Source organism: Oncorhynchus mykiss, chromosome 24 (genome assembly GCF_013265735.2).
Source record: "Oncorhynchus mykiss isolate Arlee chromosome 24, USDA_OmykA_1.1, whole genome shotgun sequence".
Lineage (NCBI taxonomy): Eukaryota > Metazoa > Chordata > Actinopteri > Salmoniformes > Salmonidae > Oncorhynchus > Oncorhynchus mykiss.
Genome location: NC_048588.1, coordinates 13,956,171 through 13,968,780, shown reverse-complemented (window position 1 = coordinate 13,968,780; position 12,610 = coordinate 13,956,171). Strand labels below are relative to the sequence as shown.

General features: G+C 40.4%; 1 protein-coding gene across 1 annotated transcript; it reads left to right on the top strand.

Moving 5' to 3' along the window:
- The first annotated feature begins 8,792 nt into the window (after positions 1-8,792).
- LOC110503339 (olfactory receptor 2A25-like) lies at positions 8,793-9,778 on the top strand. The gene has a single exon (XM_036961076.1). The coding sequence runs from the start codon at positions 8,846-8,848 to the stop codon at positions 9,776-9,778; it is 933 nt and encodes a 310-aa protein (XP_036816971.1). The 5' UTR covers positions 8,793-8,845.
- The last annotated feature ends 2,832 nt before the right edge of the window (positions 9,779-12,610 follow it).

Here is a 12,610-nt window from a genome sequence, read left to right as displayed (position 1 = left end):
GCACTTGTTTCCAGACTCCCTGTGTCTACGTTACACATACAACTAAACAATACAACATGCACAAGGACTACTTTTAACAATTGTTTGACATATTCACTGAAAAGATATAAATTGCTCAGTTTAGAAGATTTTTACTGTCAATTGAAATAAATTCATTAGGCCCTTTATCTATGGATTTCACATGACTGGGAACATAGATATGCATCTGTTGGTCACAGATTCCTTTTTAAGAAAAGGTAGTGGTGTGGATCAGAACCAGTCAGTATCTGGTGTAACCACCACTTGCCTCATGCAGCGTGACACTTCATATAGAGTTGAGTTGATCAGGCTGTTGATTGTGGAATGTTGTCCCACTTCTCCTCAAAGTCTGTGTGAAGTTTCTGTTCACAATATTGACATCAACAAACCGCTTGCCCACACGACGCCATACTGCCCGGTATAGTTGAAACAGATTAATAGGTGAGGTGCACACTTCTCCAGCATGCCAGTGGCCATGGAAGGTGAGCCTTTGCCTACGGAAGTCAGTTACGATGCCGAACTGCAGCCAGGTCAAGACCCTGGTGAGCTTCCCTGAGACTGATTATGACAGTGGCAAAAATTATTTGGTTATGTATACACAGTTTCATCAGCTGTCTGAGTAGCTGGTCTCAGACAATCCCGCAGGTGTAGAAACCAGTTGTGGAGGTCCTGGGCTGGCATGGCTACACGTAGTCTGTGGTTGTGAGGTTGGTTGGATGTACTGCCAAATTCTCTAAAATTACATTGGAGGCTGCTTATGGTAGAGAAAATGACATTCAATTATCTGGCAAAAGCTCTGGTGGACATTCCTGCAGTCAGCATGCCAATTGTACGCTCACTCAAAACTTGAGACATCTGTGGCATTGTGTTGTGTGACAAAACTGCACATTTTAAAAAGTGGCCTTTTATTGTCCCCAACACAAGGTGCACCTGTGTAATGATCATGCTGTTTAATCAGATTCTTGAAATGCCCCACGTCAGGTGGATGGATTATATTGCAAAGGAAAAAGGCTCACTAACAGGGATGTAAACAAATTTGTGTACAACATTTGAGATAAATACGCTTTTTTGTGCAAATCGAACATTTCTTTGATATTCGATTTCAGCTCATGAAATATGGGACAAACACTTTACAAGTTGCATTTATATTTTTTGTTCTGTATATTTTATCACTCTGTTATCGTGGAATTGCCCGGTACCAATCCACCATACTTGTCAGTAAGCATGGCTCAGTATTGAACAGCCTGCTGTAATTTCATGCCCAACCCACCTTGTGGAGAGCAATCCTCCAATAGGTTTTCACTTAATCTTTTACCTATACTACTCATATTGTTAAGCAATGACTATCACATACATTCAGTCTAGAACCATCTTTCTAACCAGTAGACAGCAGCTGGTCATCATCCTCTCTACGTGACAAATGTTCTATGCACAATAAGCTGACAATAGGAATTGATTTAAGATGGTCATACCATGGATCATTTAGATATTTGATTTAGAATTTTACCGAAACACTGTCACATTCATAATAATGAGCGGACCAAGGCGCAGTGTGAGTATAGTTCCACATATTTTTAACCTCCGTGAAACAAACAAAACAATGAAGAAACATGAAGTCATGACGTGCATACAGGCAACTAAACACAAACATTATCCCACAAGACACAGGTGGGGGAAACGGTTACCTAAATATGATCCCCAATCAGAGTCAATGATAAACAGCTGCCTCTAATTGGGAACCATATTAGCACCAACATACTAGAACACCCCTTAGTCAAGCCCTGACCTACTACACCATAGAGAACCAAGGGCTCTCTGTGGTCAGGGCGTGACAAACGCATTGAATAACACATTCAGAAATAGCAAAAAAGTTAAAAAAAATACATAATAAGGAATACGGTTTTGAAGTGTCTGTCCTATATCCAGGAGATATAAGAAAGCTCAGGAAATGTTTATATATTTTTTACACATACAGTAGCATCTTTGTTGAACGTCTCCTCTGGCTGGTTATTTGTGATACCACAAAACAGATATGATACTGCACATCTTTCACCTATACTTTGCACTATTTAATTATTAGTTAGATTCCAGGCCTATGAGCGATGAGAGAGGAAGGCACAGTTTTCCTGTGGCAGAGACTGGGAGACTAGTCAGGATAGAGGGAATGATAAACGGATCAAAGTAGATCCTTGATGAAAACCTGCTCCAGAGCTCTCGGGATCTCAGACTTGGGCGAAGGTTCACCTTCCAACAGGAGAACGACCCTAAGACATGCAGGAGTGGCTTCGACGCAAGTCTCTGAAATTCCTTGAGTGGCCTAGCCAGAGCCCGAACCCGATCGAACATCTTTGGAGAGACCTGAATTGCTTTGCTGGAATGCTCCCCATCCAACCTGACAGAGCTTGAAAGGATCTGCAGAGAAGAATGGGAGAAACTCCCCAAATACAGTTGAATATTTATTTAATTTGAACTTTTAAAAAAATTGGCAAGTCAGTTAAGAACAAATAATTTTTTTCCAATGACGGCCTACCAAAAGGCAAAAGGCCTCCTGCAGGGACGGGGCTGGGATGAAAAATACAAATTAATTAAATAAAAATATAGGACAAAACACACATCACGACAAGAGAGAAAACACAACACTACATAAAGAGAGACCCAAGACAACAGCATGGCAGCAACACCTGACAACACAGCATGGTAGCAACACAACATGGCAGCAGCACAAACCTACAAACCTCAGATTTCCCACTTCCTGGTTGGATTTCTTCTCAGTTCTTTGCCTTCCATATGAGTTATGTTATACTCACAGACATCGTTCAAAAAGTTTTAGAAACTTCAGAGTGTTTTCTATCCAAAACTACTACTAATATGCATATCTTAGCTTCTGGGACTGAGTAGCAGGCAGTTTGCTCTGGGCACCTTATTCATCCAAGCTACTCAATACAGCCCCCAACCATAAGAAGTTGCTGTTTTGACGTATCCTCAAAATGACATCTGCTGCTTTAGACTGAAGGGTCATGTCTGAGTTATTGCTTTCATATCCACAAATAAGAAGCTATTTTCTTAACTTTCAGAGTGCGAGCTGATCAAGGGGTCGAAAATGTAGACATTGCCAGATATTCACTGTCCGAGGAACAGGCCGTGGAAGCTTTATTGCTGGCAAAAGTGTCCATAACCAGAGGTAATTTTATTATTTTTCTCTCTTCCTCTCTGCCTGTCTTGATGTACATGGAACCTGTATCACATGCACAGTTTGGAGGAAGAAGGATACCTTGACCTGTCGAATTTTATCCACCTCTTCTGTGTGGGATATTTGTCCCTACCTTGTCTGCGGGCAGATCTGCAACATTTCACAGAGAGTTGGAATAATCACCCTTTAAGTACAGAGGATAACCTGACACCTCACCAGCTGTGGCATATCAGAATTCTCCAAACACCTATGCACATTTTTGTTTTTGCCTTAGCACTACACAACTGATTCAAATGATCAAGTCATCATCAAACTTCAAGTGGTATTTATGTCTAATAATGACATTATCTTCTATTGTTTGTCCTCATGTGTCTGTTTTTCTGCATAAAGTTATCTTGGGCCACTTAGTGTGGATACCAGGTGAGACAACACACACACAATAACAGTCTCTCTCCTTCACTTCATCCCTCTCCCCCTTCTCCCTAAATCCTCTAGGTTGTATCAGCTGTGTCGGTGAACCCCTCCCGCATCTGAACTGGCTGACACAGAGGGCACAGCATGATCATAGGTGAGAGGCCAGGTCAACAGGAAGTATTATTAAAGAGATGCTTTACATTGAAATACAGGTAGAGATGTAGTAGTCCCATAGTTAATGATCCAAGGTAAGTTTTGCATTTCACCTCCTGATGATTATGATGACTGATTGTGTTAGAAGATAAAAACAAGGCTTAATCATGCTCTCTCTCTATCCATCTCTCTTGTCTGCAGGTATGTTTTGATGTGAGAGAGGAAGCCAGTTTGCCATGTTTCTGTCGATATTATGGAGCTAATTTGGAATATTTTTTGCCGTTTTTGTGACTGCAATTTCCGGGCGATTTCTCAGCCAAACGTGAAGAACAAACGGAGCTATTTCGCCTACAAAAATAATGTTTGTGGAAAAAATTAACTTTGGCTATCTACCTGGGAGTCTCGTGAGTGAAAACATCCGAAGTTCATCAAAGGTAAACGATTTAATTTGATTGCTTTTCTGATTTGTGACAAGGTTGCCTGCTGCTAGCAAGGCATAATTCTATGCTAGGCTATCGATAAACCTACACAAATGCATGTCTAGCTTTGGCTGTAAAGAATATTTTGAAAATCTGAGATGACAGGGTGATTAACAAAAGGCTAAGCTGTGTCTCAATATATTTCATTTGTGATTTTCATGAATAGGAATATTTTCTAGGGATATTTATGTCCGTTGCGTTATGCTAATTATTGTCAGGCGATGATTACGCTCCCGCATGCAGGATGGGGAGTCAGTAGAGTTAAATCATGTTTCTAGTCTATTGCATAGGTACAATGTGTAATCATTGTTGTCCCAGGAGCAGGAGTGGTAAACACGGTTGAAGTGTATAATTGCAATGCAGATACAGTATCATTCAAAGAATGGAATTTGATACACCTGGTATTGGATATGACGGAAAAATAATGTCTCAGAGATTCATACCTGAACCACACCTTTATTTGCCAAGGAAGAGTACATGATCGGTGAATATATTCACTGTACAGGCTACAATGTGGGTCTCATGCGTGGTTATAACTACAGTACATGCATATAGGACTTGCATACTTGGCACAAAGTTATTATATTCTATTCAATCCATAGGCTTCATTAATTCCTTTCAGATTTTTTTACCTTTATTTTACTAGGCAATTCAGTTAAGAACAAATTCTTATTTTCAATGACGGCCTAGGAACAGTGGGTTAACTGCCTGTTCAGGGGCAGAATGACAGATTTGTACCTTGTCAGCTCGGGGATTTGAACTTGCAACCTTCCGATTACTAGCCCAACACGCTAACCACTAGGCTACTTGAAGTTGATACAACAACTATGATAGCTAAGGTTCATAGATTGGTATGAATATTAGTTTGGAACCTAACGTTTTGGGGTGCATACACAGATCGGCTACTTACTGTAGCTAGCTACACATCCATAGGCATGCAGTTATGTGTATCCTCCACTACACAATAAGCAAGTAAATAGTTAGCTATGTTACATCAGATGCATTGCGCGGCAAGGCTAACTTACACAATTGTACATTCAATTTGCAGTAAATGCTTTAGCTAGCTAGATTCTTTACATCCACTGTTTTCCAAGACAACAGCCTGGTTTGCTAGTTTTCTCAGGAGTCCCTAAAACATTAAACAACACAAATTACAATGTCATACTGTACTCATGTCATAACACTAGCTAGCTAGCTGGCTAATGTTAGCTAGTCAGTTAACTTCCTAAATTGCTATTTTTGTAAATTAACTTTATGACAAATTATATGCACAATCATTTGTATCTACATTAACTAACATATTCCTCTCAATTGTAAATGTTTAGCTTCCTCTGTAATATTCTGTCAGCCATCTTCATCGAAGAAAGCTTGCGTCAAATTTGTCAGTGGAACCACTCGATATGATTGGTCATATAAAAACCTTGGGACCCAAATGCACAATGAGTGCTCCGCCTTGTGGTGGTCTTGAGCAATGAAGCCATGACGCTTGGTCCCTGCGGTGTAAGCTCGCAACTTTTAAAGGAGGAACCACTGTATATACAGTCGTGGCCAAAAGTTTTGAGAATGACACAAATATAAATTTTCTCGATGCCTCAGTTTGTATGATGGCAATTTGCATATACTCCAGAATGTTATGAAGAGGGATCAGATTCATTGCAAAGTCCCTCTTTGCCATGCAAATGAACTGAATCCCAAAAAATATTTCCAATACATTTCAGCCCTGCAGACATCATGTCAGGGATTCTCTCGTTAACACAGGTGGGAGTGTTGATGAGGACAAGGCTGGAGATCATTCTGTTATGCTGATTGAGTTTGAATAACAGACTGGAAGCTTCAAAAGGAGGGTGGTGCTTGGAATCATTGTTCTTCCTCTGTCAACCATGGTTACCTGCAAGGAAACACGTGCCGTCATCATTGCTTTGCACAAAAAGGGAAAAGATATTGCTGCCAGGAAGATTGCACCTAAATCAATCATTTATCGGATCATCAAGAACTTCAAGGAGAGCAGTTCAATTGTTGTGAAGAAGGCTTCAAGGCGCCCTAGAAAGTCCAGCAAGCGCCAGCATCGTCTCCTAAAGTTGATTCAGCTGTGGGATCAAGGCACCACCAGTACAGAGCTTGCTCAGGAATGGCAGCAGGCAGGTGTGAGTGCATCTGCACGCACAGTGAGGCAAAGAATTTTGGAGGATGGCCTCGTGTCAAGAAGGGCAGCAAAGAAGCCACGTCTCTCCAGGAAAAACATCAGGGACAGACTGATATTCTGCAAAAGGTACAGGGATTGGACTGCTGAGGACTGGGGTAAAGTCATTTTCTCTGATGAATCCCCTTTCCGATTGTTTGGGGCATCCGGAAAAAAAGCTTGCCAGGAGAGGACAAGGTGAGTGCTACCATCAGTCCTGTGTCATGCCAACAGTAAAGCATCCTGAGACCATGTGTGGGTTGCTTCTCAGCCAAGGGAGTGGGCTCACTCACAATTTTGCCTAAGAACACAGCCATGAATAAAGAATGGTACCAACACATCCTCCAAGAGCAACTTCTCCCAACCATCCAGGGACAGTTTGGTGATGAACAATGCGTTTTCCAGCATGATGGAGCACCTTGCCATAAGGCAAAAGTGATAACTACGTAAGTGGCTCGGGGAACAAAACATTGATATTTTGGGTCCATGGCCAGGAAACTCCCCAGACCTTAATCCCATTGAGAACTTGTGGTCAATCCTCAAGAGGCGGGTGGACAAACAAAAACCCACAAATTCTGACACACTCCAAGCATTGATTATGCAAGAATGGGCTGCCATCCGTCAGGATGTGGCCCAGAAGTTAGTTGACAGCATGCCAGGACGGATTGCAGAGGTCTTGAAAAAGAAGGGTTAACAGTGCAAATATTAACTCTTTGCATCAACTTCATGTAATTGTCAATAAAGGCCTTTGACACTTATGAAATGCTTAGAATTACACCTCAGTATTCCATAGTAACATCTGACAAAAATATCTAAAGACACTGAGGCAGCAGACTTTGTGAAAATGAATATTTGTGTCAATCTCAAAACTTTGGGCCACGACTGTATATAAACATGACCAAAGGCATGTGGACACCTGCTCGAACATCTCATTCCAAAACTATGGGCATTAATAGGGAGTTTGTCCCCCTTTGCTGCTATAACAGCCGGTGCTAGTCTGTGTGCCAGCTATCTGACAGATGGCCAGATACCATTTTGAAATAAGGAATCTTGTTTGTCCAGGGTCACTGTGAGATATGTGTGACCAAAATAATCCAGGAACGGTCATTATGTAATTATAAGACACATTGGTCAAAATATTCCATCCATCCTGTAAAAATGATGAAAAACAGTTGTAGTGTGCCATTTGGAACAACTTCTGTCATCTCCTCTGGGACGATAAGCCCTGAAAGTGTACTGCAGGCCTAGGGAAGCCCAGAGTGATATTAAAGGTCCTCACATTTACCTGGGCAGGAAAGATCCGGGCCTAGGTTTTAGACAATAGCTAGAAATCAGGGTCCGGAGTTATTCTGTTTTCCCTGATTAGTGTAGACTACCAGGCTAGAGGGTCCCAACACATATATTGTTTTAACGGGATCAGAGGCTACTAACACAGCCGGTTCAATAAAATAACATTAAAGATGTCTTCTTCTGATGTGCTGCATTATCCTACCAAACTTCTCTCTTTATTTAAGAATGTCCCTCTGACCATGTGCAACAGTGTTGGACCCTCTGAACACATCAACAATCGTCACCCATGAAGCATTGTTACCACGAAAGCCATAGCCCTTGCAAAGCAAGGGAAACAACTACTTCTTGGTCTCAGAGAGGGTAACATCTCCGATTGAACGCTAGAGTGCAACGCCAACTAGCTAGCCATGAATTACTGTATTTCTAGAGTATTTAAGAAAGCATTTTGAACATTTACATTTAAGTAATTTAGCAGAAGCACCTATCCAGAGTGAGCAATTAGAATTAAGTGCCTTGCTGAAGGGCACATCAAAAGATTTTTCACCTAATTGGCTTGGGGATTTAAACCAGCAACCTTTCCATTACTGGCCCAACGCTCTTAATCACTAGGCTACCGGCCCCATGGAGGGCCTGTGCTACAAATGGTATCTGTTTTTCTCTATAGGTTTCCTTGACCGGGAATATCAAATTTCCCCTATGTATTGGGGACTATTTGCATATGACACCGAGGCAGGCACTTTTTTTTTCATCCCACAAGTGTAAGAATCAAGTGAGGAGCTGAGTTTCAGGAGTTCATCATGGATTAGAAATGGTCAGTCTAAACGTTACATCAATTTTATCAATTTAATTAGCATTTTAATACAATAAATAATGAGTGCAGGATATAAAGTATAATATTGTTTGATTTAGGCTATGAATTATGATATCCGGAGAATTAATAGCTATCTATATACAGCAATGGGAAAATTTATCACTGCAACATGAACAGGTCAATGTTATCAATTTAGGTTGTCTGGTCTTTGTGATTTCATTGTTTTAACTTATATTGAAGTTACAGTACTATAGAGGATTTGCTCCTCTTCTTCAAACATTGACAGCACACCTTTACCATCTACCAGGACCATGGAAAACTCTACTCACTTTAAGGTCTTTAGGCTTGCTGCATACGGTGATATCGGACAATTGAAGTATTTCTACTTTGCTGTAGTAACTGTTTTATATTTTGTCATCATTCTTGCCAATGCTTTACTTATTGGAGTTATCTGCATTGAAAGAAGCCTTCATGAACCCATGTATCTGTTTCTATGTGCTTTGTTTGTTAATCAGTTATATGGGAGCACTGGTTTGTTTCCTGCTCTCATGTTTTACTTGCTGTCTGACACACATGATATTTCCCTTCTTTATTGTTATCTCCAGATTTATGTGTTGTACACATATGCTATAACAGAATTTAATAATTTATCAGTTATGTCCTATGACAGGTACATCTCTATTTGTTATCCTCTACAGTATAACAATATTATGACACCTAAAATAATTTCTGGCTTAATTCTGCTGTCCTGGTTGTATTCTTTTTTCCTCAATGCCATCGTTATCTCCCTGAGTTTGCGACTGCAATTTTGTGGTAACATTCTAGACAGAGTGTATTGTGACAACTACTCAGTCGTCAAGCTTGCCTGTTCAAATACTACGCTGAATAACATATGGGGTCTTGTTGGCACTGTGGTTTATATTTATTGTACTATATTTCCTACCATATACTCATATGTAAGAATTCTACAGGTATGTTTAAAGTCTTCTAAAGAGACGAAACAGAAAGCATTTAACACCTGTATGCCACATATAGCCTCTTTGCTGAACTTCTCCTCTGGCTGTTTATTTGTGATTCTACAAGGCAGATATGAAACTGCACATCTTCCACCTATACTTCGCACTATTTTATTCGTTTATTTTCCAATATGTCCACCACTTTTCAATCCTTTAATGTATGGCATTAGGATGGTTAATATCAGGCAGGCTTGTAAAAAGGTACTAGGCCGTTACACTAAAACATAACCTGGTGGTAATTTTTTGTAACATTTAATTATGTGTTTTGTTACTAATAGTTGCTATAATTGACTGTACAGATATGTGTCATTTTGGAATAATTTCTCTGTAGCCCAAATATTATTGTGAAGTATTGTAACAGAATGTTTTGTGTCATATTAGCTAGTCAACTGCATAACTACAGAGCAGCAAGGGGAGTGGCCCTCCCTACCTTCAAGCTGTGCTCAAATAGATGCTAAGTGGGATCCTTGGGACGACCCTACACCCCAACCCGTTATGCCTCTTCTGTTCTCTTGGCCCTGGTCTCTTGGCCCACCGTACAAACATATTTTTGCAACATATATGTAACGTTTGCTTACGTTATTCTAGCAGTAATGGCTTATGACAGGTATGTCTCCATTTGCTTAATTCTTAAAAATACAGTTAAAGTCAAAAAGTTTTAGAACACCTACTCATTCCAGGGTTTCTTTATTTGTACTATTTTCTACATTGTAGAATAATTGTGAAAACATCACAACTATGAAATAATATATATGGAATCATGTAGTATCCAAAGAAGTGTTAAACAAATCAGAATATACTTGTAGGGTGGCTACTTCTTCAAAGTAGCCACCCTTTTCTTTGATGACAGCTTTGCACACATTTGGCATTCTCTCAACCAGATTCATGAGGTAGTCACCTGGAATGCATTTCAATTAACAGGTGTGCCTTGTTAAAAGTTAATTTGTGAAATTTCTTTCCTTCTTAATGCATTGTGTTGTGACAAGGTAGAGATGGTATAGAGAAGATTGCCCTATTTAGTAAAAGACCAAGTCCATATTATGGCAAGAACAGCTCAAATAAGCGAAGAGAAACGGCAGTCCATCATTAGTTTAAGACATGAAGGTCAGTCAACCCGGAACATTTCAATAACTTTGAAAGTTTCTTCAAGTGCAGTCACAAAAACCATCAAGCACTATGATGAAATTGGCTCTCATTTGGACCGCCACTGGAAAGGAAGACCAAGAGTTACAGTGCCTTGCGAAAGTATTCGGCCCCCTTGAACTTTGCGACCTTTTGCCACATTTCAGGCTTCAAACATAAAGATATAAAACTGTATTTTTTTGTGAAGAATCAACAACAAGTGGGACACAATCATGAAGTGGAACGACATTTATTGGATATTTCAAACTTTTTTAACAAATCACAAACTGAAAAATTGGGCGTGCAAAATTATTCAGCCCCTTTACGTTCAGTGCAGCAAATTCTCTCCAGAAGTTCAGTGAGGATCTCTGAATGATCCAATGTTGACCTAAATGACTAATGATGATAAATACAATCCACCGGTGTGTAATCAAGTCTCCGTATAAATGCACCTGCACTGTGATAGTCTCAGAGGTCCGTTAAAAGCGCAGAGAGCATCATGAAGAACAAGGAACACACCAGGCAGGTCCGAGATACTGTTGTGAAGAAGTTTAAAGCCGGATTTGGATACAAAAATATTTCCCAAGCTTTAAACATCCCAAGGAGCACAGTGCAAGCGATAATATTGAAATGGAAGGAGTATCAGACCACTGCAAATCTACCAAGACCTGGCCGTCCCTCTAAACTTTCAGCTCATACAAGGAGAAGACTGATCAGAGATGCAGCCAAGAGGCCCATGATCACTCTGGATGAACTGCAGAGATCTACAGCTGAGGTGGGAGACTCTGTCCATAGGACAACAATCAGTCGTATATTGCACAAATCTGGCCTTTATGGAAGAGTGGCAAGAAGAAAGCCATTTCTTAAAGATATCCATAAAAAGTGTAGTTTAAAGTTTGCCACAAGCCACCTGGGAGACACACCAAACATGTGGAAGAAGGTGCTCTGGTCAGATGAAACCAAAATTGAACTTTTTGGCAACAATGCAAAACGTTATGTTTGGCGTAAAAGCAACACAGCTGAACACACCATCCCCACTGTCAAACATGGTGGTGGCAGCATCATGGTTTGGGCCTGCTTTTCTTCAGCAGGGACAGGGAAGATGGTTAAAATTGATAGGAAGATGGATGGAGCCAAATACAGGACCATTCTGGAAGAATGGGACGGAGATTTGTCTTCTAACAAGACAATGATCCAAAACATAAAGCAAAATCTACAATGGAATGGTTCAAAAATAAACATATCCAGGTGTTAGAATGGCCAAGTCAAAGTCCAGACCTGAATCCAATCGAGAATCTGTGGAAAGAACTGAAAATTGCTTTTCACAAATGCTCTCCATCCAACCTCACTGAGCTCGAGCTGTTTTGCAAGGAGGAATGGGAAAAAATGTCAGTCTCTCGATGTGCAAAACTGATAGAGACATACCCCAAGCGACTTACAGCTGTAATCGCAGCAAAAGGTGGCGCTACAAAGTATTAACTTAAGGGGGCTGAATAATTTTGCACGCCCAATTTTTCAGTTTTTGATTTGTTAAAAAAGTTAGAAATATCCAATAAATGTCGTTCCACTTCATGATTGTGTCCCACTTGTTGTTGATTCTTCACAAAAAAATACAGTTTTATATCTTTATGTTTGAAGCCTGAAATGTGGCAAAAGGTCGCAAAGTTCAAGGGGGCCGAATACTTTCGCAAGGCACTGTACCTAAAGAGTTTTCATTAGCATTTTTCGTAGCTGTCTACATACAGCCACAGACTGATGCTGCCACTTCTAGTGGCCGGGGACTTTAATGCAGGGAAACTTAAATCCGTTTTACCTAATCTCTACCAGCATGTTAAATATGCAACCAGAGGGAAAAAACTCTAGACCACCTTTACTCCAAACACAGAGACGTGTATAAAGCTCTCCCTTGCCCTCCATTTGGAAAATCTGACCATAATT